Source organism: Chroicocephalus ridibundus, chromosome 11, assembly GCF_963924245.1.
Source record: "Chroicocephalus ridibundus chromosome 11, bChrRid1.1, whole genome shotgun sequence".
Lineage (NCBI taxonomy): Eukaryota > Metazoa > Chordata > Aves > Charadriiformes > Laridae > Chroicocephalus > Chroicocephalus ridibundus.
Window position 1 is genome coordinate 1364475 of NC_086294.1, and position 26021 is coordinate 1390495.

The 26021-nt window shown below is 50.8% G+C and overlaps 1 protein-coding gene across 3 annotated transcripts in view; it reads right to left on the reverse strand.

Moving 5' to 3' along the window:
* UBE2D2 (ubiquitin conjugating enzyme E2 D2) overlaps positions 1–14013 on the reverse strand; it is a 30490-nt gene extending 16477 nt beyond the window's left edge. The window contains exons 1-2 of one of the 3 annotated variants that reach the window (XM_063349385.1): positions 13424–14013; positions 3763–3826 (exon numbers count right to left, since the gene is read on the reverse strand). In XM_063349385.1, coding sequence (XP_063205455.1) covers positions 3763–3826; positions 13424–13447 — 88 coding nt within the window. In that variant the 5' untranslated portion in view covers positions 13448–14013. Of the gene's footprint in view, positions 1–3762; positions 3827–8897; positions 9042–12800; positions 12954–13423 lie in introns of those variants that run through there. The other 2 variants (XM_063349386.1, XM_063349384.1) reach the window with 2 other exon arrangements.
* Between the last annotated feature and the right edge of the window lie 12008 nt (positions 14014–26021).

Below are 26021 nucleotides of genomic sequence, written 5' to 3' on the forward strand. Positions count from 1 at the left end.
AGGGCTGGGGAGCTGTACGGAAGACTCCAGTTGTTGCAAGGTAAGTCTTCAAACCACAGAAGTTGAAGCCACCTGCAGCTGTGTACTTAACTTGCAACTGGTGTCTACAGCTTTCAAGACTACCTGTGCCAGAAGTCATTCTGGCCCAGAGCAGCACTACTTGTTCCGGTCTAGCATGAGCAGTTTTTAATTACACATGGCACAGGCATTACAACTGGGAATGAGCTCATACAAGGAAGGGGGAGAAAAAAAAAAAAAAGCAGAGTGGGAACAGCCCTGCCAAGGTAAGGGGAGAAGAGCAGTTGATTAGAGCAGCAGGTTTATTACAAAGGGCATTACAGCTGGTAACACCAGCCAGCATCTTGAGAAACTCTACACTCAGTGTAGTCAGGAAATCAAGACAGTGGCTCATGAGTTCATACGTAGTGTTCTCCCATTTTAAAAGGTTCGGTCAGCTTCGCAGAATTCCGCATCACCTGCAGCAGGACACTGAGAAACCTAAGACAAGAGGACAAAGGGGCAGCAGAAACCCGGCAGTGAAGACTGCGGCTAATCACATAAAAACCATCAAGAATTTCACAGGCATCAGTAGACGCTGATAAGATCCACGGTGATTGCACTGGACGTGAACCTGCATATCTGCGCACGCTGAAAAGAGAGGCTGATATAACCAACTATTGTCTTAAACCAAAAAAGAAACCAGAGAAGAAAAATGCTTTCACAGTGAAACTTAACTTTTTGCAAGCTAGAAGGGTGGTTTGTTTTGTTGTGAGGGTTTCCCCTCCCCAGCTCCCACCACAGACTCAAAGGCAGTCCTTATTTAAGCTAAGCTTTAGATTCTCACAACATCCAAGACAAGTCTGATGAACTAAAAGACTGATTTGTTATGCAGAGCTTATTTCATTTGATTCTTTATTTTGAAATCAGCTGTTCAAGAAGTTATTAACAAAGTAAGGGGGTTGCTGACTTTCAGTAGCTAAGCAGAGGTACATGTTTAGAAGTGACCTGAGCCACTGCACAGCACTCTGGGGGCACCTAGTGCAATCCCGTCCCAAGGATATTTCCAAAACCAAGGCCAGAGGTGGGTGGAAGAGGGCTAGAACTCCATCAACTCGAGAAAGAAAATCCTGTCCCTACAGTTAACAAGGCAGAAACAGCTCTTCATTTTCCAAAGTCTATGAACGACAGGGACAAGCAGCTTACAACTGGGCACAGTTTACCTCGGCTGGACTAGCCAGGAAACAGCACTTTGCAAGCACGGCATGTCCCGAACTCTGAGAAATGTCATTCTGACAAGGCAAGCAGGGCAGACCTAGAGCACAGGGATCTCCAAGAATGCACCTCTCTGCTGCTGCCACCGCTACCCACTGAAATACATCCAAAGTGTTGCTCTCAATAGCAAAAGTCTTTCGCCAGAGGTCTTTCAGAAAGGTGGCAGGAGGAGGAAAAACTGAATATTACTTTAAAGCTTTCCATATTCAGTAGCATGTTTCCATTTTAAGCATTCACTAACCTATGTTACCACCTCCTCCACCAGACCACCTCCATCACCTTGGACAGTCTTTGGAAACTATGAAGTAGTTCATCGTGGCACAAATCACACCTGCTCATTTAAGGAAAGAAAAGCCTCAGACTGGCTCTACATCTTAGTAATTTCTCTTCCATGAAACTGTAAGCTTCTTTGAAATGCTACTTTGAAAGCAGAAATAAGTTGTGGAATAACTAGAATCAGCTCGACACTACTGCTAAAAACCCTCAAAACCAAGCGCAGCTTTCACTTGTTTGAAAGGATTGCCAAACAGTAACATCTCCACTAATTGCAGTATTTTCATTCTTAGGTTTCAAGTGCTTTTTTCAACCTCATCCTAGATTTCTATAGAAGTGTGCAAGTTGCTCTACACTTCAGCACTTCCAAATAGTCCAGAAATGATTCAGAATGATCTTGGCAGCTAATTTTTTCCTTTTAGAAAAGACACCTAAGTGTAAACTCAGTGCAGAAATGGAGGGTTTCCCTACTTAAATATCCCCTACTCTCACAAGCTTGGACACCTCACTGAACGCACGCTCGTCAGAGACTGCGTTGCACAGCAAGGTTGGTGCATGCTGTTTAATGGGCATCCCAGTCAGAGGTGCCAAGCGTTCTTATGTAGCCTTTTTCTACACAGCACAGCTGCTACAAGACAGAGTGTGAACGTATTCCCTTATCTCAGGCATTTTAAGCGTTAAATGACAACGCATTTCATACATAACGCAAGTACCTGAATTTACTCCAAGGCGAAGTACACTAAGTTTTAAAGCCAAAGGTGAATTTGCAACTGTTCTTGTCTCACTGCAAGCATCCTACTGATCTTGCTCATCTAAGCTATGACCAAGAGTTTAATGTTGCTACAAAAAAGTAGTTCACCACAAAGCGTAATAATATGGAGACCACCAGACTGCTTGCAAGGCCTCTCACAGAAAACCACCATGAAGTCCAGGACAACAATTAAGTTGCCTTATTTACAGCTAATCAAGGCAGACTGGGGAACATTACCTAGAACTCGGATAAAGAAGCACCCCTATCAACACCATTAAGCCAAGTCACACGATGTATCTTGCCCTCCTCTCTAGCAAAAAAAATACGTGTGCTAGATGACAGTGGATCTTCTTACTGTAAAACCATGTTAGACAAAATTTAAGGGCAGGTGTTTAAAAAATAACTGCTTTTTTCCTGCTTTAACACAGCTCCTTGAGCTCCAAAATGGACAGAATAATCACTCCAAATTACACAACGGGCAAACAACATTGCACAGGAAAGACGACCAGCCGATACGCAGGCCAAAAAGATCATCCTAGGGTATTCCCTATATGGAACCAGGCAGGGCCAACTAATTTGAGCTGTTTTTAAACATAACACTACTGACAGATGCTCCGCCTGCACTTCTGATCTCATACCTAAGCAGCTACATCCAAATCAAGCAACAAGTCAGCCATGACAGCAGGATTCCATCATTCTGGTTTTGCTTATTGAGAAAGCCAAAAGTAGTATTCTAAATTGAGTGAAATCCTGCCTAAAAATAAAGAACCAAACCTGTTTTTCAGTTCTTATGCTCTGGTGTGCTCTATAATAAAACAGCACAGAACAAATTAAAGAACAACCAATTTCCAGTGTTCCTATAACTCATTTGACAACAGTAACTATTAATATTTTTTTTTAAAACGTCTAACATTACTTGACAATTCTACCAACTAGTTCTCCTTCCCTTCACATTTTAACCTCTTATCCCCAAAGAATACGCGTAGCCCTCTTACAAAATGTAGCGTTAACTCACTCCTGTATAAAATGCGGTTAATCCTCACCTCACTGTACTAATATCTAGGACTACGAGCAGATTCTTTTACTTCTACAGAACACTATGTATAGTTTAGTTAACAAAGACGTTCAGAAAGCCGTATGAAGCTGCTTGCTGGTTTGGCCACAGAGCTACCGAAGTTTACCGACTTCTGCAGACAGCACGCCCGATGAGAATGACAGAGCAGTTCCCTTGAAAGGTGTAAGTTAAGATGTCTTCAGCACGCAGTTGCCCAATCAATACAATGGGAGTGACACAGATCTCCAGTGACACACAAGGACGGTATTAAAGGATACAGAAGGGCAGCAAAGGTAAGATTAGTATGTGGAGTAAAAGGAACACACGGGTTCTTGCTAAGGAACTGGACATCCTGTTTTAGAAGGAAAAAGAGTCAGAGACTGCAAGTGTTTGCTGGTAGTAGCATACTTACTGTCATCACCAACAGGCCCTGCTGAACACTGTGCTGGAGGATCACGTGCCAGATCATTCAACTCCTAGAAAACAGGAACAGTTCATTTCATTTAATTTCAAATCCAATTATGTTACTGCTAAAAAAGCTGCTAGAAGCACTTTAGCTAGCGTTCTTGCTCACAAACTCAACGCCCGTATCAGTGAGTTTTCTGAAACCACAAGAACGGCAACACCGCAAAACTAGTAGCCAGGACCCCAGAAAGCAAAGATGCATCTTAAACCCAGGTAGCACACTTGGCACGTGCATCCCTTACCTCTCCAGGTTGCCCTATGCTACTGAGTCACAGCCACCCTCATCAAGTCATAGGGTCTATTAGGTTTGCCTTCATCGATAATAACTTAAGAAAGCCCATGCATTACCGAGGTATTATATACTCCACTATCTCTAGGTTATAGAGAGATAAGATGGCCTCAATCCAACGACTCCCAGCATCGGCCTTATTTTATCCCCTGTATTGCACCAGCTCCAGTGATCTAGTGTATCATCTCAAGCCTGCAGTACATAAGCCTTCAGTAAGCCGTGGTTGCTTCATCTCCAGATGCGTGCACCAGTGAATACAGGTGGTTAAAGGGAACAAAACGCAAGGCCTTCCGTACCTATAGATCTGCTAGCCCTTGAATGGAAATCCTCACTGTTTAAGTCCCTGCACCAGTCAGACTTTCCTCCAAAGAAATCCTATTATGAGTCTCAATTGTTCTGGCTAAACAGGTTGAGTGACTCAGAACACTTCTGATCTACACCAACTTTCGATTTGAAACAAAATTTCAGCCCAGATCAGAAAAAAAAAAAAAAAAAAAAAAAAAAAAGAGTCCACACTGTCACCAGTAACACACACAAGCAATTTGCCCAGGAAGTGGACATTTACCAGGAAGTGCAAATAGAGTAAAACTTTGTCTGCTATTTCTGGCTCAGCCATTGACCTGCTTTGCATGACAGGCCCAAAAATACTAGCTTTTTTCTGTGCCAGCTCAGTCTAGAAAGCTAAACATAAACACCAGAAAACCATTACGAGGACAACTAAATCTAGCATTCAGGAAACGCTCCTGTGCTGTCCCTGGCTGCACATTTTCACCTCACAGCCTGCAAGGGCCACCAGCAACAGTCCACAGGGAGTTTCAGATACCAGACTTATCTGAAGCTTTTGATAGACAAAACATTTAAGGACAATGATCAAGACAAGCTGATTGCAGGAATGGAAAAAGCTTGTCACTTAATGGCCTTTTGTTATTTACAGGCAGTATTTAAGCTCTTGAATAGATGACGCCTGGGAGTTCCAGCTTCTACTTCCCATGAATTGGGAGCCACCACTAACCAAACCCTCTTCTGTTACAAGAGAAGAATGCTGCCTCACACGAAACAAGAGAATCTTGGGATTTTTCCCCTCAGTGAGCAGTCCCCCAGAAGTCTGCAGTAGAGATACAAAGCTTCACACATACCCTGACTACTGTAAAGCATACACGAGTTTGGTTTCACTCTCAGCAGCTCCCAACTATTAAAAAGCCCAACTGAAAACCTCCTGCCTTGACACCAGACTGCTGAAGCTCCTCCAGTGCTCCCACCAAGCTTCTGACAGTGCTGACCCAAGCAAACTGGGCTCCCATGCTCCAGGGTTCAGCATGGACTCGGACAGCACCTGCTGAAGAGCCTACCACCTCCTGAAGGTGGAGAGCATCTCCAGATACCCCCTGGAGGAGGAAAGCCCTTCAGAGTTGTCAGTTATGCACATAAATTAGAGTAGCCAACTTTAGCCAAGCGAGGATTCCTTCCTTACCTCCTGGTGGCAAGCACCAGCCAGCATGAGGGTCAGTAATATGCTCTCACTCCCCACCAGCACACTTCACACCACTCGCTGGACACCTCAACGCCTTAAGTCCAGAACAATAAATATATCAAGTATCATCCCAAGCAACCAGAAGATTACTGCTCCACCCTAGAGAAGTGCACGTACCATACAAGTTTTCAGAGAGCGACAGCCTGAAAAACACCGAGTAACAGCCTGCACTGGGCTCTGCTTCAGCATCTGTAAGCCAAGAGCCACCCCAGGCAGTCAGTGCAGAGGAACACGCAGCCACTTACACACAGCTCCCCTGGCACCCGAAGGCCACACACCTTCCTCATGGTCAAGTCTAGCCGTGGCTACAAAGAATGAAGTGAGTCTCCACGGGCACAAATTCACAAGTACAGGCATGGAAACTTAAAAACAGGAATAGACCTACTCTATCTAAAGGTGTAAAGAGTACAGTCCACTTCCAAATGCTACTGGACTCTACCCTTCTGGAAAAGGCCATTTAATACTACAGTACCCAAACCCCCAAACGTATCTATTAAGAATACGCCACACATCTAAACCTCTCTCTACCATTTCTCATCCCCTTCACTCCTGTTTTAGGCATTAATATGATGCAACAACACTGGACTCGGAAGGAGTACAGTTGGAAGAATTCATGCTTTCCACCCAAAACCACAACCTACTATGGATTATATTTAAGAACCCAGCACATACCTTCCCGACTATAAAAGGGGAAATAGTTGTAAACAAGGCTGCACCTCAAGCACATATTTTACCGACTAGTACAACACCCATCTCCAACGCTGCCCTGACCTTCACCCTACGTCCTGCTGCCCAAAAGCGCCACTTCACCAGACTGGATGAAACAACACACCTTCAGTGATACCACAGGAGATGAGCCTCACAACAGACACAGAGACAACAGTGACCTTCAGTTAGCAGCAGCCCTGTTTCTCCTCAAAATACTATTTCTTTCTCTTCAGTCTTCAGCTGCAGCTAGAAGGAATACTTTGGTCTTCTGAAGCGGTGTACAGTAGCTCACCAGAAAGAGATGGCTTACAATGAAAACTCATACCACTTGTCTCAGTGATGCAGCTCTCACCTAAGGCAGCATTTCAGGTTCTGCTCTATAAATTCACAGATGGAAACGTCACAGATTAAAAGGCCTGTGTAAAAAGCAACGCGTAAGCTCCTTTCGCTTGGAAAAGTTCAGCCACAACTCTCAATTGAAACCCCTGTAATAGAAAACCTCCCAGCTTTCGGAGAACAACAGGTCGGATAACAGGACACTCTGAAGCAAAGCCTCTAGCTGCAGCAGACCCTCAACTGCCTCCATGCTCCGGAGAGGCTAACACATTACTCATTTCCTGGCAGGGCACAGACAATCGCTTTAACACGCCATTCTCTTCAAGTAAGACTTCCACTAGTCACTGGTCAGACCTGCCGAGCCAAGTTTAAAAACAGGAATGGTGGCTACGTATGGCTGCATTTACCCAGGCACAAGGGAGAGGAGCATCCACAGCACAGTGCCACGCTTTCCCATCTGTCCGAGAGGTTACTTCGCCTTTTGAAGACTTCTCTGCAGCTTCCAAGGTACTGCTAGCACAACGTCAGACCTAGTGAGGCCTCTGCTTCCAGAGAGAGCCAGCTGGTTTGTAACTCAGAACAAATGACTCTGGAGTTCACATAAAATTGGAACAAGTTTTTTTTATGGAATTCAGTTACAGTTCAGTATCATCCACAAACCACCCGTGACTGCACGCATCGCATCCTAAGCTGCAAGACCGCTGTATTTCCCTGTGTTCTAGGGAAGGCAATAACCAAGTCTGATCTTGACAACGCTGATTTTAACCCAAAACCTGAAGAAAGCCGTAGCTGGTTACCCTTCGAGACAGCTTCTGATCCTTAAGCACGTGCAGAAGGCTTTGCTTTAGGAAGTTAAAAGTGAAGACTCAAGCAGCCTTTAGATGAAGTTTCAGTTTGAGTTATTCAGCTCCCAGGAGGCCACCTCACACCGAACTGCCTTCGGCTAGGAAGCCAACTTAACAGAGCTTAAAGTTTCTGCCACCTCCCCTACAGCAGAATACCCCTGGGGTTGGGCCTACTGCTGCGGATCATACCATTAACTTGACCCATCTTACAGTTAAAAGTATTAATTAGTTCCTCAGCAAAAATGAGGAAGTGGAAGCATGGTGCAAAGCAAAGCAAAGTTCCAGGTGTCTAGCCCAAAGGCCAAGTTGAACAGAACTACTGACATTACATCCCTGAAACAGATACTCCAAAAGCTACAAAACTCACACAAGAAATGGACATTTAGGCTCCAGAAGTAGATTTAATTGTGTTCTTATGTTCCCAAAAAAAAAAAAAACTCCTACTCAGGAATTCCAGGAAGGCATTTTAAGGAAGAGGAGCGTGCTTACGCCAAGCTGTGCTTCCCAAGTCACGGGCCTCCGGGCACGCCGGGCAGCCAGTGCCACACGTCTCCCTCAGACCCACACCACCCTCCATCCCAGCAGCTGCTACACTGGACTGTAATGCATCTTGACCAAGGAGCTCACAAACCACACAAGAAGTTTTTAAAGCACTATCAAACACAAGCGTTTTAAGTCTTACCTTCAAGTTTAAGCCCGCACATGTTTCAAGTTATAATTAGTTTTAATTGTAAACTCCAAAGACATTTGTTAGAGAAGTTCAAATTTATTCCTCTAGACAATTCCCTCCCCAGGCTAACACGCTCCTGGTAAAAACTGCTCCATCCAGAAGATAAGACTAGTTTTAAGGACTAAGTTAATGCTAATACAGCCTTTAGTAAGAATAACCAACATCAAGAAGCCAATCAAGCAAGTAAACGCCACCAGCCTTTAGCAGTCAGTTCCAGCTATTTTAATAAACCTTGGTACACAACAGAGCTCCCCAAATACACTCCAACACACCAGATGTACCCCTCCAAACAGACAAAGATTATCCAAAGTCCTTTTAGCTTGGACTCCATGGTTTTTCCTCCCTACTCCAGAACTGAACTGTAATTTACTCAGAGACCACATCATCAGCTTGATTATAAGCCTAATTTTTGCTTCAGGTTGCTGGTGTAAGCTTTTAATCTGCCTTTAGCAAGTCTATTTGCCTGAAGCCCACGAACCCTTCTGTGACAAGCAATCTAGGCCTACGTTACAAAAATTGTGATTTATCTAAACAAAAAGGAACTTTCAGCCACTTAGCCACAAATTGTTAGCGGCTTTCAAGGCAGCAGTGCCAAGCAATACGGAACGAGGGCCAAAGTCAAACTGACAGCACTCTGCCTTACCTCAGCAGCAGGACCACGGCGCCAGGAGTGGCTGCCAGCCACCTGAGCAGGGCCAACACAGACATCAGGTTGGGCAAGAGCCTGCTGCATGTTCCTTGGGCCAGACGGTTCTACCTTTGTCTGTCACTGGAGGTACTGTGTCGAGTGAGGGGTAAGAGCCCACATCCACCACGCACTTCGCTCAGCTCTGCTCTCCACTTGCCAAGCCAGACCCTGTACGAGGTGGCACCCACACCTGCACACCAAGGTCAGATCACCGATTCCCTACAGCACCCACAGGTGCTCTCCTGGCCTACAGGACTTCTGTGATCCCACAGCATCTGCCATTCTAAGGCTACTACCCCTATTAAGAAAAGCATTTTAGTCTTCAGAAAGATTTTAATCCCTTCCCTTTCACAGAATCGGCTTTTTCAATGCTTGAAACGGCTCAGATACACTGGCTTTGAGTTCTTACAAGACTCAGCAAAAGTGAGAAAGCAAGCGGTTAAGTGAGGAGCATGAGAAGAGTCAAGCTGCATGAAATACGGCAATAACCAAGGTACACGTTATAAACAAGCTCTGATGTAACTGCTACTTTTTTTTTTTTCTAAAGCCTGAATAGCAAGACCAAAGCAATGTCTAACTTCCTCGTGGTGTGGAAGCCGAGTATCAAAAAGCCTAGCTAGCTAACAGAAGCTTAACCAGCATTCTCTGTACTAACGACACCCGAGATATTTAACACAGATGGGCTGCACTAGCAGCTCCACGAACGCAGCAAGAGGCCGTAACGGAAGAACCAAGTTGTTCCCACTGGCTACTGTAAAGCAGAACTGGTAGCGCAGAAATAACACAAAGTTTTCTCAGCACAGGTAGCACACGTACAACTCGGTGAACGCTAATGCCGTTCAACCAGCCAGCAAGTCTACTGCATCCCACCCGCGGGCAGAGTTCATTTTGGCAGAAGTGATACTTAAGCACCTCAGGAGGTCGAGCAGCTCCAAGCTAGAGGCGTACCCATCATCTGCTGCAGCTGAACAGGGACATCACTATGGAACACGTGGTATAGTTCCACAAAGCACTACCTGTTTTTTGGGCCTCTACGTTACCAGCAGGAATAAGCCACCATTCCTCTGCTATAAGAAAATGTTTTGCTTCAGAAGGGCTGGAGCACAGCTTCAATTTCCCCTTCCCCCTCAGTGTAGGGTCCATCAAGCAGTTAATATATGGGGGAACCCATAAAAGACAGTGAACTAGCCTTTTACTTGCTCTCCTATTCAAAGAGCTCCAAACCGTGCCCTAGTTACTCAGTTATAGGTAACACATTTCCTAAGGATAAGCAACACAGATGGGCATGCGGCTTAAACCGAAGCGTTCTGGCTTAAACCCTAAAATGGAAGCCATTCATTATAGCCCTCTGGTATCGCTCCCGTCCTACCCCTGGTTATCTTCACATTGCATTTCTTAGAAAAATATACCCGTGTTAAAATAGATCATTGTTATATATATAAAAATAACAATGAAATTGTTATCCCCACACTTCAGGGGGACTCTGGCTGGCATCACTGCCCAAACGTTTCTCACAAGAGTTCCAAGTTTCGGACACGTAAGCACCTAACAAGAACTAAGACCACCACTGCCTGAGAGACTGCGGTGAATAACACAAGCAGCAATCTGAGAGCAGGTCTCCAGTCCCAGCTCTTTGGGAGCATCTGCTTAAACAACAGCTGCTGCTGGTGCGTGCAGACACGTTATCCCAGCTCCAGTCTCTGGATAACCCCAAGAGTAGCCATGCCACCAGAGACATGCTGGGATGGACCACACAGGTTCTTGCGCTACCTCATGCACCAGCCACACCACTACTTACCCAGCTGCAAAAAACTTCTTGTTCTGCCCCTCTTCCAGCCCAGAAGAGCTCAACACGCAAAAGGCCATTGCAGGTAACACTGTATCAAAGGTTTACTTTCTGCTTGTTTCCAAGTTCTCACCCCTACAGTATCGAAGGACACAAAAGTTCTGGAGAAAACCCCATAGCCTGCAGTCGAGCATAAAACCCAAACTGCCAAGCACAAGAGCCAGTGGCAAGACTGAGACTTGCACATTGACATATCGAGACTTGATAATATCCTTTAGAACTGCCTAAGCAGCAGCTTTCCTTTTTCATTGCTTCTTTGTACTCAAGTCTATTGGGATTATTCCTACTTGATCCACATTCTGCAGGCTTTTGTTCTTGCCACAAGGTACAACAGCAAAGGTTGGAAACTTGCTGTTCCCCTCCTTATCCTGACAGGGATGGTCGCTACATGCAAGATACCGCTGCTTTTCACAGAGACCAGAACAAAAACAAGACGATGATATGAACACTCTCCATGGCGTTTAAAATAGCTGGTGTAAACAACCAGTGGTTATCACTTAAGTAGTTAAGCAAGACAACCACAGTAACTCAAGACTGCTCCTTTCTAGTCTGTAGCTTAACTCTCATCTAACTTAAAGCACCTGGACTGCTGGAACAAGCAGTTTTATTTCCCTTCGCATACTTTGCTGAAGTGTTGCCTACAGCCCTATCATCCCCCTTCTCCTCAACAGCCCTCACACTTACTCCACTGAAATACTTGGTACTTTGCAGAGCTCAATATACACCACTGCTTCGGCGACGCTCTCACTACTTCCCAAGGCTTTAAGAGACTCTCGTAACCGTACACAGTCCCCATTATCCCTCAGGACTCTTTATCTTTGAAAAGCAGCATGAAGAATCGGCCCATGTTAACAAAGACTCGACACATTCAGCTTCTCTCCTGTTAAAAACCACAGACTAGAAACAGAAGTGCTCCGAGAAGAGTGTTGAATCCTGAACCTCAGCACGCACTAAACTACAATGAAGCAGTTTTTCCTGCTTCCCGAGTTACCCGATAGAAGATACACCCTCCCTACAAAAGGCCTGTACCATCTGTGTGTGCCCCCCGCCCCCAGCAGTCACATTTACCCTGCTCAGCATTCACTGCCGCATCTCCTCGGCCTGTTCCGACAGCAGGCCCAGGATCCGCTCCCGAGGAGGGAGGGCTCTTTCAGAACACCTGCGAGCCCACAAACGCGCTGGGGAACCATCTCCACGGCGCATTGAGTATCGCCAAAGTGACGGAATGTTGCAGAAAAACGATACCCAGCTGGAGCACAACTTCCTTATGTAACCCGCTACCATACCCTTCTCTGGAAATTTCAATACACTAAAATTATACTCAAAATCCTTCCTTTCAAGCTCTACTTATTCCACAAGCATACATAAACCTTCAAGCTCTCTTCCAATTTTCTTCTCCACCTTAGCTTTAATTTGATCAGTACAACACACGAAGCTTCACAAAAACTTCAAGATAACCTACAATCAAAGCAAAGATGTTAACACATAACCCAAATCTGACGCTACATACAAAACAGAGCTAGCAGGCTGATCTTAAATATTAGGTAGCATGTTCACATCTGGTTCTAGACAAAAATTAGATTTACACAGTAACAGAGACCACAATCCCCATAGGAGGGCTGGCTTCTACACCTGAAACCTTACATGGAGATTCCAAACTGACAGCTACACGTTTTGCAGGGAAGAGGATATAAATTCCCCGTCTGACTCACCGAGGTAATAAAAGTGTACTTCAACAATCCTCTTTTTTTTCCCCCCATAAAAGATACTATGATGATCAAGCAAAGTACGGTTCTAAGACCAGAGGGGGGCTCAGCAGCAGTGTTTTTCCAGAAGGCCGGGACACCAAGCGCAGTGCACCCCCTGCTCCGGGAGAAGAAGGCACCTCGCACGCCTCCCCCTACAAGCCTACTCGATGACTCAGGTGGCGGAGCACCGCTGGCTCCATTAAAACAATAAATCGCGCTATTTTGACTAGTTCAACGTGACGAGTTTACTACGCTCAGCCCTACCGGGACCGGGGCTCCTTGGGGAACAGGAAGCAGCTCCCGGAGGAGCCACGCCACAACTTCCAGGCGGGCAGCGCTCTGCTCCTCCGGGCTCCTTCTCCGGGGACTGCCGGGCCCGGCTCCAGCCCGGGGCTCCTCGCTGCCCCCAGGCCCGGCGCCGTTCCCCGCAGCACCCCCAGGCCCTGCCCTGCCCCACCGCCGGCGCCCCCTCGCGGCCCGGCCTCCGGGGTGGGGGGGGGGGGTTGGGGTGGGCCACGTTGCTCCGGAGGAGCCGCCTAGGCCTGTCCCCGCCCCGGGGACAGGCCACGAACCCCAAGGCCCACGGCGAGGGGGGCCCTTCCCCGAGGGAAGGAACAAAGCGCCAGGCCAGGCCTGGGGGGACCCGCTCCCGGCACGGCGGGGCCCACCGTCCCCGCACCTCGGGCGGGCAAGGCCGCCCGTACCGCCCTCCCCCTCCCTCCTCAGCCGGGACCCGGCACCGGGGGCTCCGGCGCGGCCTTGCCTACCGCCAGGCCCGGGGCGGCGGCGGCCTGGCGGGGTTATGTAAGGCGAGGGCCCGGCGGGCGCGGCGGGGCCGGCCCCGGTAGCGGCGGCGGCGTCAGGGCCCGGCCCGGCCCTACCCTTACCTTGTGGATTCTCTTCAGCGCCATTGTGTGCGCGAGGCGGCGAGGAGGGGCGGGCGGGGAGGGGGCAGCCCGCGGGGACTATTTTCCGAGGGGGAGGGGTAGAAAGGGGGGGGGGAGGGGGGAGGAGCGCGGAGGTGGCGGGGGGGAGGGGAAAGGGGGGAGGGGAAGGAGAGAGAGCAGGGGGGGAAGGGAAGGGAAGAGGAGACCCCCCCCAGCAGGCGGCAGCGGGAGGGAGGGGGCCGGCGGGCGGCCGGGCGCGCGGCGGGGCTGGCGGCGGGGCTGGACCTGGCTGCCGCTGCCGTAGCTCCTACCGCATCCCTCCGCCGCCTCTTTATGTGCTGGCGCCTCCTCGCCGGCCTTCCGCGTATCACTCCGCCGCAGCGCCCTCACACACACCACCACCACCCCCCCCCACCTCCTCCTCCGCCGCCGCCGCCGCACGGCGGTGGGTCGGCGGGGCCCGCGGCAGGGCTGGGAGCGAAGGGGGAGGCCCGGGCGGGAGAGAGGAGTAGAGGCGGGGGAGCGGCGGGGACTATTTGTCCTGCGGCCGCCGTGCAGAACTCTCCAGAAGGGGGAGGGGGAGAGAGCGCGCGGAAGGATCCGGCGGCTGCGTGAGGTGCGGTGTGACGGCGGCGGCTGCGCGTGACGGCGGTTTCTCGCGAGAAGTCCGGGCGGGAAGAAGTCCCGGCCGCGCCGCCGCCGTGGGGCCGCTGAGGGACGGGGGCGCCGGGGCCCGGCCTGGGCCTGGGGTAGTGCGGGGGGCCCGGGCGGCACTCCGCGCCCCGGTAGCCGCCGACACCTCCCCTGCCGCCCTCCCTACACCAGGAGGCGGTGTCCGGCCTCAGGCTGGGGACCGCAGAGAGCCCGAGGCCCCTTCCTGCAGGAGGGCTGGGGCCTGTGAGGCGGAGGCCGGCCGTGTGCCCTCATCCGGGGCAGGAAGGGCCCCTCGGGGAGATGTGAAGTGGCGCTAAGAGCCCTGCTAGCGACACCTTGTAGCTGGCGGGGGTGGTGTGTGGCTCGGCATCCCTTCCTCATGGGTAGTGGCAGAGGACTGGCACATGGCGATGGGTTTTTAGGCCGGGGAGGACGCGTGGATCGCAGCACACCAAGTAGATCACAGCATGGCCGCACAATAAAGGCTTGAAGCATTGAACAGACTTACGTAGCAAAGTGTTACAAATAACCAGGCTTACCGAGTGTACCAAAAGTGTAGCATTGAGTGAAAAACAAGATGAGCGACCAAGTGCAGGACTCAGGACCCTCCAAGTGTGGAAGAAAAATTAATTTCCATCCCACATCTCCTTGGAGAACACAGATATAGTCAAAAATAACAATTGTTCTCAGATGACCGAGCAGCTTGTATCAGAGAAAGGTCATCAGACCCTCTCACTTGATGACTACCGATGGGCTGAAGGGTTCTGCGCCGCTTCGGTGAACCTCGGAGCCCCAGAACCACGACCTGTTTGTGTGTCTGCACGATCAAAGCGCAAATGGGCACTCACCACCAACAGCCAGATGGGAAACAAAAGAGCAGCTTCCCTTCAGGCCTGAACCATCAGAAAAGGAGCGAGCAAGGCTGGGAGCAGGACACGGCTTGGGACGAGGACTTTATGCACACGTTCAAACGAGGTACCTCTGCAGGGGAGTTCAGCCTAGCAACCAAACTGCCCGCACGTACACAAACCCGTGGGACAACTTGTAATAGTGAAACATCTTAAAATCTACATCAAATTGGAGCCTTTTCTGTTGGTCCTGCTTCTCTTCCCGCTGCTGGCTTTGGATCATGAATGGGGACTGGACACTTGCCCCTCTGTCTTAGGCCTGTGGTGGCCGGTGCCCTGTGCACCCTTCCAAGTTGGCAACCCTGCCACCGAGTCGAGTAAGGAAAATGCCAAGAAAAATTTTAATCAGGGTTGGAAGTCGTAAGACTTTCCAAGAAAGCATCAGGTTTTGTTCCTTTACAGGCACTTGTAGGAAAGCCTGGTGTCCTAGGGATTTCCCTCTTGTGCAGTGAACATTTTTAGTGAATTATACTACAATTTTCTGTTATTGCCTGTCGTCTCACCTAATACTGCAGCAGGGTTGTTTTCCACTGTTCTTGTCAATCCCACACCTCCCGTGCATCTCTTGGCTGAGAGGGATGAAAGGCTTGAACAGGAGACTTTAGAGGTAAGTAAAATAACTCAACTCCAAGCAGCAAGAAGCAGCTCTGAGCTTGGAGCTCAGCTCCAAAACTTCTCCCGGGGTCAGACTGTCCCTTGCTAAACCGCCCTTCTGCCAGATGGTCACTGTAGCCAGCAGAGCTACCCAAATTAAGGATTAATTTGCTTGCTGCATTTGAACGGGACAGGGTTTGGAAACCCAATGCTACTTCAGATGTCGTGCTGGCGAGGACGAGCTCACGCCTGCCTGCCCCTTCCTCCTGCCTGCGTGGCTGCGGCCGGCTGCCGTCGAAGTGGAGGTGAGGGTCTGCCTCGCGGGAGCCTGGGGACGGCAGCCTCTCGGCAATAATTGTGGTCTCATCTCTTGCTGGCTTTGCTGCCAGCCTTCCTGCAACAATTCAAGATGTCTTTTTTGATGGCTTTAGCATGGGGTGCCTTTTGAATTAATTTCCCTTTCCTCTTCCACTTTTGGTGTGGAGAAAAATAAATGACAGATTCAGAAAAGTGGTCTCTGGTGGGGTTTTCTTCAACTACTTTGGTTCATTTTGTGGCTTCTTGCTCTTTTCTCTCTTTTCTGTTGCCTTTTGGGTTGCTGGACACCCCTTGATTGCAGAAGAGCAGACAACAACCCTACCCCGGCTCGTTGCTCTGCCCCCCAGCCCCACCCCAGCACAAGGGAGCCTGCTGTCCTCCCTTCCCACAACAGTCTCTACCAGCACAGGGAGCTGGAAATACTCAAATTAAGGTTCCCCCCCACAAGCAAAACTGCTTTTCTTCCAACATTTTCAGCTTTCCTCTCTTATTGCCCAGCCGACAGCTGATCCAGTCAGTCTGATCCTGTTTACTGTTTCTGGGGGGGTTTTCAAAATACCTTTGAGTCACGGCCTCTGGGGGCTTTGCTTCTCAGAGGTCTGCCCAGCAGCCAAGATTAAAGTCGTCTTTTTCCAGTATTCTCAGGAAAAGTGTTGGATTTTGTCCCCAAATTGGAAAATTATTTTTGGCTCACGGTAGCAACAGAAACAGTCTGGATTGCTACATTTTCCTCATCAAGCTTTGAAAAGTCCTCTCTGAGTAATAAAGCGTTGTAAAACTGAGTCCAGAGAATAAACAATTTTGAAAATAAAAAGAGATCGGAAAATTGTTTTGTTGGGGTTTTAGTACAAAGGATAACTGTGACCTGTTCTTTCTTACCAGACGGATGCGAACTTCTCTAAGAAATAAGATATGGAAGTAGAAAAGTAATTTTTGTTGTTGTTGTTCACAACGTCAGTCCCCTTCAACTTGCCGAAAGGCAAATCTCGGTTGCGGCTTCTGAGGTCTGTCCTGTAGCTGCAAGCGGGTGGATGGTAACCTGCTGCAGGGAATTGAAGACTGGGCCGTGTTTTCTCCAGGAGGCATTTTCCTCAACATTCACAGTTAGATCTTTGCCTGATGCGGCAAGAGATTAAACACTTTCCGCTGGAGCTTGGATGTGTCTAAAAATGCCATGAGATGCCAAGAAAGATCAGGCACAAAGAAACACTAACCTGCGGTCCCAGGGAGCAGAGCCAGGGAATGCCTGGCCCTGTTGAGCTCGAGGTCAGGATTTCCCCGCCTGGCTCTTTGCCCCATCACACTATGAAAAACATGTCCTTTGCATTCTTTTCCCCTTTCCTTCCTCTCTGCTGAGGTTTGTTGTTGAGATTTCCCCTTCGTGGTCCCATCTGCAGCACTTTCTCACTGCCCTTCTCCCTGCTGTCTCTTGATTTCTACTTTCTCGTTAGGATTCCTTATCCCACCTGCTGTCTTTCTCCCTGGCTGCTCTTCTACCGCACCTGTGACTTTTGCAGGTGTCCTCCTGCAGGTTTCGGTCTCTTCCCATAGGAAGTGTGGGCTGGATGAGTGGCCAGTAAGGTGGATGGAGAACTGGCTGAATGGCAGAGCTCAAAGGGTTGTGAGCAGCGGCGCAGAGTCCAGTTGGAGGCCTGTAGCTAGCAGTGATCCCCAGGGGTCAGTACTGGATCTGGTCTCATTCAACATGTTCATCAACAACCTGGATGAGGGGACAGAGGGTACCCTCAGCAAGTTTTCTGGTGACACAAAGCTGGGAGGGGTGGCTGACACACCAGAAGGCTGTGTCCTCGGCAGGCTGGAGAGTTGGGCGGTGAGGAACCTCAGAGAGTTCAACAAGGGCAAGTGTAGGGTCCTGCACCTCAGGAGGAATAACCAGTAACAGGTTGGGGGCTGAGCTGCTGGAGAGAAGCTCTGCAGAGAGGGACCTGGGAGTCCTGGTGGACAACAAGCTGCCCATGAGCCAGCAATGTGCCCTTGTGGCCAAGAAAGCCAATGGTCTCCTGGGGGGCATTGAAAAGAGCGTGGCCACAGGTGGAGGGAAGTCATCCTCCCCCTCCGCTCTGTCCCAGGGAGGCCACATCTGGAGCACTGGGTTCAGTTCTGGGCTCCCCAGTTCCAGAAGGACAGGGAGCTGCTGGAGAGAGTCCAGCGGAGGCTACGGAGATGCTCAGGGCCTGGAGCGTCTCTGTGCTGAGGAAAGGCGGAGGGCCCTGGGGCTGTTCCACCTGGAGGAGAGCAGGCTGAGAGGGGATCTCATCACTGCTCAGCAAGACCTAAAGGGCCGGGGGCAAGAGGACGGGGCCAGGCTCTTCTCAGTGGTGCCCGGGGACAGGACAAGGGGCAACGGGCACAAACTGGAAGACAGGAAATTCCATCTCAACATGAGGAAAAACTACTTTGAGGGTGGCAGAGCCCTGGCCCAGGCTGCCCAGAGAGGTGGTGGAGTCTCCGTCTCTGGAGACATTCCAAACCCGCCTGGACGTGTTCCTGTGCCACCTGCTGTGGGTGACCCTGCTCTGGCAGGGGGTTGGACGAGATGATCTCCAGTGGTCCCTGTCACCCCCTGCCAGTCTGTGATTCTGTGATTCCCAGTCCTGCCTGAACATGAAGACAGTGGGATTGACCCATATGCATTTTTCTGTGTCCCATGTGAGATCATATCCTGGTCCTCTTCTCCAGAAGGATGAGTTCTGCTCACCAGCACCAGAGCAGATGCTTTGGGCTGCATCTGCTGTGAAAATTCTCAGCTGATCCCCATCCGTAGCATCCCCTGCTGCAGAGAAAGCGTTCCTTGTTAGGCAGGTGCTGTCTCCCCACACCAGTTGCTGCTGGCACCCCACCACGGCATTTTAGGAGGTGTTCCACCTGCGGCCTTCTGCCTTCTCTCTCCTCGGGAGAGAGCTGGTCCTGCAGACCCGGGGTGTGGTGGGGCACTGTGGTCTCTCGTCCCGGGGGCACCGCTGTGCTCTCGGCTCCTGTGCCAAAGAGAAGCACTGAATGCTCCCCTGCCTGTGCCTGCCAACATCCCCCCGTGCCAACGTCATCCCGTGCGAAACAGCAGAGCATCCCCGGAGGAGGCAGCTGAGCCCTGCCTTATCCTTAGATGACTCCTGCCTCCATGTGCTTTTCCTTCACCATCTTCCTCTGACCAGCTCTGCTCGCAGGGTCAGGCTGCAGTGCTGTATTAGGGGGGAAAAAAAACTACACATCCTTAGGCAAAGGCACAAAAATTCAGAGGAGTACAAACTTTCCAGCCTAGCTGGCTAAATCTGATTTTTCTGGGCTTCTGTAACCAGTGAGGCCTTTGTTAGAAAGTGAAAAAAGGTAACTCTAAAGAAGGTGTCTTGGCTTTGGCTGGCATGGAGTTGATTTTCTTCCTAGCAGCTGGTGTAGTGCTGTGTTTGGGATTTAGCACGAGAACAATGTTGATAACACGGTGGTGTTCTAGTTGCTGCTGACCAGTGTTTACACCGAGTCAAGGACATCCCGCTGCGGGGAGCGAGCGAACGGCTGGGTGGTGGTCAGCTGCTGCCAGGTTAAACCAAAGGTAAGTCGCAACTGGAAAAGGACAGAACCCACACTTTACCAATGTTGAGAACCCACACTTTACCGACGTTGGGCAGACGCTAGTGGGCAAGCTCTATAGAAAAAAAAATTCTAGAAAAACAGACCTGAAGGAGTGGAGAAAGTGGAGTGAAGGGTTGGGGAGACCCGCATCCCTTTCTGCAGTCATGAACTGAGGAGAACTGCTTGTCTCCGGAGCTGCTGAAAACCTCGTGTCTTTAAAAAACAGATTCTGAGTCCACTTTTTCCCCTTGCTGATCCGAGTTTCCTCCAGGAGCAGCTGGAGCCCTGTCTGCTGACCTGCGGGCAGAAGAGCTGGTGTAACGAAGGCTCTTCTCAGCACAGCTCCTGCCCCAAAGGCGCTCTGCCCAGCAGCACCACCCGAACGTACAATTTCACACAAATTCTTCCCTCTGTTACACCCTGCAGAGCCATTTCCCAGTGGGACAGTAAGCCGAGGTCCAGGCCGGTTCATCCACAGAAGCAGGAACCATGGCAATTCCGGTGCAGAAGCTTGCCGACCCTGGGGTGAGTTGGCCAGGCTAAAAGCCTCTCGGGCGCAGAGGGGATTTGTCGGCCCTTCAGTTCAAAGCATTTCTAAGGAAAAAAAAAAAAACTTCTGGACTGAACTTACATACATAAGTCGCCATGTCTGTCACACGGAGACTCCCATCGCATAAAACACACTTTTTCCTTCTCCGGCTGCAAATCCTAGGCTTGACTGTACTCGGATGCAGGGCAACCTGTAAGTCAGCTCTAGCATCATTTCTCCATCGTCCTCTCCATCGAGAGACCAGACCGATGAGTATCCACAGCAACAGTTATCAAGGAGCTAATCCTGTGGGTTTTCAGCCCAGGTGAAGAGCTCTAGAAATGCTCTTGTGTCCAAGACCGTGTGTCAGTGGAACATGGGAGATCACAACCAGGAAGGAAATATTTGGAATCATTCCCAGCCACGAGTTTTGAAATCTGAAGATGTGTGTTACTGTAAAATGATTGGACTCCTTCAAAAACTGGAATCAGAAACTTGGGAACAGTCAGGGACCCCTGAGTTTGTGATGGTATGTGGCAGAAGGTGAAACTGACCACCTGAGCCCAACTGACGTGACCTCCATCACCCACCCCTGAGCACAACTGAGGTTCCTCCATCACCCACTGAGGCAGCAGAGCAGCAAGGTCTCTGCTAATCTGTCCCATGGCACCAGCTGTCCCAGGCTTGAACACGGGAGTCAGTTCAACCCTCAAACCATGACACCATGACCAAAGGACTGTGGAGTGTAGGAACAGAGAAGATAGGATTTCTCATAACACATCAACAAAGGGCAACGGAGCTGGTGAGGGGTCTGGAGCACAAGTCTTGTGAGGAGCGGCTGAGGGAGCTGGGGGTGTTCAGCCTGGAGAAAAGGAGGCTGAGGGGAGACCTTCTCACTCTCTACAGCTCCCTGAAAGGAGGATGTAGCCAGGGAGGGTCGGTCTCTTCTCCCAAGGAACAGGCGATGGAACAAGAGGAAACGGCCTCAAGTTGCACCAGAGGAGGTTTAGACGGGATATTAGGGAAAATTTTTACACTGAAAGGGCTGTCAAGCATTGGAACAGGCTGCCCAGGGAAGTGGTGGAATATCCATCCCTGGAGGTATTTAAAAGTTGGGCAGACGTGGTGCTTAGAGATAAGGTTTAGTGATGGGTTTTGTCAGAGTTAGGTTGATGGTTGGACTCGATGATCTGGGTCCCTTCCAACCCAGGCAATTCTACGATTCTTTATAAACTCTTCCAGTGAAGTATCCTGCCACAGAACAACCTGGGATCTCAAACTTCAGAGAAAGGGAAACAAACTGAAACAACCACAAAGGAAAGTCCAGGAGTTACCACCACCACCTTGCCCGCAAGAAAATTTCCATCAGGCAGTGCATTGCTGTGGGCTGAAGGTGTCATAGCTGTCAATCTCAGTGACACTTTCTTTGGTGTCACAGAAGAGGCCCGGTACCTGTCTCTAGCTCACTCAGAACTCTGGATATCCTGGACCTGTCGTAACAAGCTTCTCCTAGCAGGACAAAACCCTTCTCCTTCTGTATTATTATGCATCCTAATCTCTGGCATTGGAGGCAGGAGGTACAAATTCACAAATGGCCTTTAAATAATCTAAATACAAACTGTTGCGGTAAGAAGCAGTTCTGTCCCCCTGCCCCGGCAAGCAAATGGCCAGCTGTTCTCCGACACGCAGTTGTGCTTAAATTGGATCACCTGATCCAAAAGTAACTTCTACCTTCTGAAGAACTTCTGGTTCTTTTTGAAATCGCTTGTGCCAACGCAAGGAAACAGGATGGAGGAAGTGCCCCAGCAGCGGACAAAACCACCTCTTTCACTGGTGGCTTTGCCTGAAAATTCATGCAATGCCAAGAGGAGCACGGAGGAACTTCCTCAGTTGCATTTCGGGCACTTGGAGATGTCCCAGAGAAGGTTCCCATCAGCAGCCACCAAACCTGCCGTTCACCAGCAAAGTCTGGGTTGTTAACACAAAGCCAGAACCGAGCCCCACGGTCCCTCGGTGCTGAGCACACACACGTGCACCCGGAGCCATGTTCCTCCTCGCCAGCTCTGACAGGTCTGATGTCTCCTCCTTGAGGTACCCTCCCTTTCTCCCTTCCCTCCTTCCTTCCTTCCTTCCTTCCTTCCTTCCTTCCTTCCTTCCTTCCTTCCTTCCTTCCTTCCTTCCTTCCTTCCCTACTCCCTTCCTCCTCCCTCCCTCCCTCCTTCCTTCCTCCCTTCCTTCCTCCCTCCCTTCCTCCCTCCCTCCCTCCTTCCTTCCTCCTTCCTTCCTTCTTCCTTCCTCTTCCCTTCCTTCCTTCCTCCCTCCCTCCCTCCCTCCCTCCTTCCTTCCTCTTCCCTCTCTTCCTTCCTTCTCCCTTACCTCCTTCCTTCCTTTCCTCCCTCCCTGCCTCTCTCCCTCCTTTCCTCCTTCCTTCCCTCTCTCCTTCCCTCCCTCCCTTCCTCCCTTCTTTCTTCCTCCCTCCCTCCCCTCATTGCCCCCTCTTAGCTTCCATTGTGCCCTTTCCCGCCCCCTCACTCTCCGCAGGGGCCTCCTCAGCCCCTCACCACGTTGCCACCTGCCCTCCTGATGCTGCCGAGCGGCGGGTGGCTCTCCTGGGGCCTGCAGAGCATCTCCCCACCTTCTCATCCCTCCTGGGCTGGGTAACAGATGCCCAGGGCAGCTGCTGGAGCTCCTCACGCTGATCCAGCATTTTCCTCTGCTGCAGAGGGGTGCAGAGGGGCTGGATTTGCGGGGGGACCCCAGCAGCAGAAGTCCAGCAGGGGCCAAACAAGTTGGAGGGTCTTTAACAAACCCCATGGCGTCACGTGCCCCTGCCCCAAAGTGATTTTCCTTTTCCATGTCCATTCCTAGAGCCCTTTGCCGTGCGCTGAATGAATCAAATCCAGGACTGGCACAATTTTAAAACCTATCAGAAGTAACTTTTAAGGTGACTCATTCTCAGTTAAATGTGTTTAAAATTAAGTTAGGCCAGAAACTGCATATTATTTTTTCTTTAAAAATTAAAAAAAAACTTCTTTAATAAGTGCAAAAAGATCCAAACCTGAAGAATTATCCATAGGTTTTACAGATCCAAAAGGCTTGTCTTGCTGTTTTGCTGATGGGGGTTTTACTTTGGGTATTTACCACCCTGTCTTCTCCCAAACTCCAATATTTTTTTGTAGGCTTTATGCTGGTTTTGGTGCGAATGTGGCTGTAGCTCATGGCACAGCCCCACAAACAGCTGTGACCGGGGGGCGGGGGGGGAGGGACGACACATCAACCTGCCCCTGCCACCGTGTGGGACGCAGGAGACAAACTTAAATACCGAGACTTCGCTTGACCGAGATGGTCAAAAGCTTCCCCATCACTCAAGAACAGATTCATCCTCCCCAGCTCCCCTCCTCCAGCCGCAGGTTTCTGGAGCCGCCGATGGCAGAGTCGAGCCCCGCGTCAGGCCGTGCCAGTCTCAGCGGGAGGCTGGGGATCGCCATCGGAGCCAGGAAACAGAAGAAGAGGGATAGACCCAGAGCTTCTGTCCCAGTCCCAGGCGGGGAGGCTGCTGCGCTCAGCCAGCGCCACAGAGCGCTCCGCGGGATATTGAGGACAATGACAGAACAGTCGTGGAATCGATAAAATGGTTAAACGTCGTCAAAAAGAAACAACAGGAGCTTTTCGGGCAGAAATCCAAGCAGTGCCGACAGCTGTAGGCAGGCCCTGAATTGTTCATTCCCGTGTTCCCAGCTTGCTAAAAACTTTCTGGGCAGTTTGAGCTTCCGTGGATATTTGAGAGGGCATCCCAGCTGGGCCAGTCAGCCCGCATGTGTCTCCATCCCCTGCCACAGTGAATCAGAGACTTCCCTGTTACGCTCCGGGTCTACCCGTCTGTGCTGCGGGGACGGGCTCCGGTACGTCTGTCCTCTCTGGCCGTGGGAGTGCCAATGAACCTCCCTCGGATGCATGTCCTGACCAAGGAGGCAACAATGAATTTCCTGTAAGTGGTTGAGAGAGGAGGAACAAGGAAAGAAACAGGATATTTACACATGTCATTGCACCTGCTTGCATGGACAAAGAAAGCCTGGCACCTCCCCTCTGGCAGGCAGGTTCTGGCTCTGTTTTCCACCCAGCCATTGCCCCTTGCTCCAACCCCAGGGGCTGCCCAGCTCATCCCCCCTCCGTGTGCCCACTGCCCTCCCAGCGCCGCTCAGGCACTGCTGTGCCGGAGGTCCCCGCTCACCCCTGCACTCCTCACCTCCAGGTGGCATCTCCTCACCTCCAGGCAGCATCTCCTCACCTCCACTTCCAGACAGCATCTCCCCACCGTGGCCTCCTTCCCTTGGGAGCGCACGGAGGGCATCTCCAGGAGCCACAAGCGCAGTTCCCAGGCTGCTCCCTGCCACTCGCAATTCCCCAAAGCACTTTTCTTCAGAAAGACAATCTCCCTCCCTACCACACGCTCACCTTCTCCTCTCTTCACCCCCGAGTTTGTGTTGTCCCCCTTTCGTCCTCCTCGGCTGTACAAATGGCAGTCTTCCAGGGTCACCTGCCAGCTCTTCTTCTTTGCAGCACTGCCCCAAGTGGGATCTGGCCACGTTTGGGGTCTCTGTGCCATCCCGTCGCACGGGACAATCCCGGCAAAGCTGCAAGCCGCCTGCTGCTGCGGAGGGAAGGGGGAACACCGTCACCGAAAAGCGTGCTGAGGTGAGACCCGCTGTTTTGCTCGAGGTCTCGCAGCCAGTTCAGAAGACGCTCTGCTGGCTCCTGTGGCTCCCCAGACATGGGATCCTGGCTGCAGAGACTGTCCTCTCTTCTGCTGCAGAGGTGGGAGGAAGCGCTAGGGAAAGAGCTTTCCAGGCGTCCCTGGGACGGCGGCGCTGAGCAGCCACCAGCTGTCAGCAAGCTTCTGGTGGCTCCGTCCCCAAAGCCAGCTTTGCTCATCCTGCAGGCTCGAAGATACCTGTAAAATAACCCCCAAGCGACCCAAAGGCGTGCGCGTACGCAGCCATTTATTCTGTTGTGGTTTTGCTTGTTCTCAGCTCGGCCCGGTCACGTCCCCACGGGACACATGGTGGGAGGCCAGAGGAGACACAGCCATACACTTCCCCTTCCGCGGCCTCGGTGACGGGGTGACTGGTGACAAAGGGCAGGAAAGTACGAGACTGTTGGAGGACAGAGGGCAAGATCACAGGTGCATGCGAGGGGAGAGGGCCCAGCAGGAGCCCCCCAGGGATCGGTGCTGAGACCTGAGCAGCTTAACACACGTGACCTGGAAGGGGCCTGGAGGAGACAGTCAAAGCATTTTCACCAGCACAATCGAGTAGAAAACAGCTTCTTTTTGAAGAACAACTGAGTATCTGAGATGCTCCAGCCTGGGAAAGAGATGGCTGAGGTCTGAAGCCCTCAGTGATGTGGGGAGGAGGAAAGGGCGGGTTGTTCATGTCTCTCCCGGCACAACAACAGTCACACCGCCAACAGCCTCGTCACCTGTGACAGCTTCAAAACAAGCAAAAATTAACTTCTCCACCCAACACGTAACTGGGGCCTCAGTGCCACAGGATACCGCGGTTGCTGACAGTTTACAGGGGATCAAAAGACGACGGTGTAAATCACAGATGGATCCACTAACATTTATTAAATGGATAAAAACTCTCTCTTGGGCCGGAAGTTTGGGTTTCACGAAGGAAGAACCTTACGGGATGAAGGCCACGCAGCCCCCAGCGCAGCCCCACGCCGGGGGGGGTGGAGGGATGGTCCGTGCTGCTCTCGGGATTTTACGCTCCCCGTTGCTGGGGCGTCACAGCTTGGGCTGGGGGCGAGGCAAAGGCTCTCCCAAGCCGGGCACGTCGCTGGAAAGGCGTCCGATCTCCATGTGGACTTTGTGAGAGAAGGTCAGGACCCTGCATAATATGAAGCCGGGGGGGGACAATCAGCAAATCCTTTGGCCAGGACGCCTCCCTGCTCCCCGCGCTGTCGCCTCTTGTCCCGCAATGGAACTGCTTCGATGAACACGTGA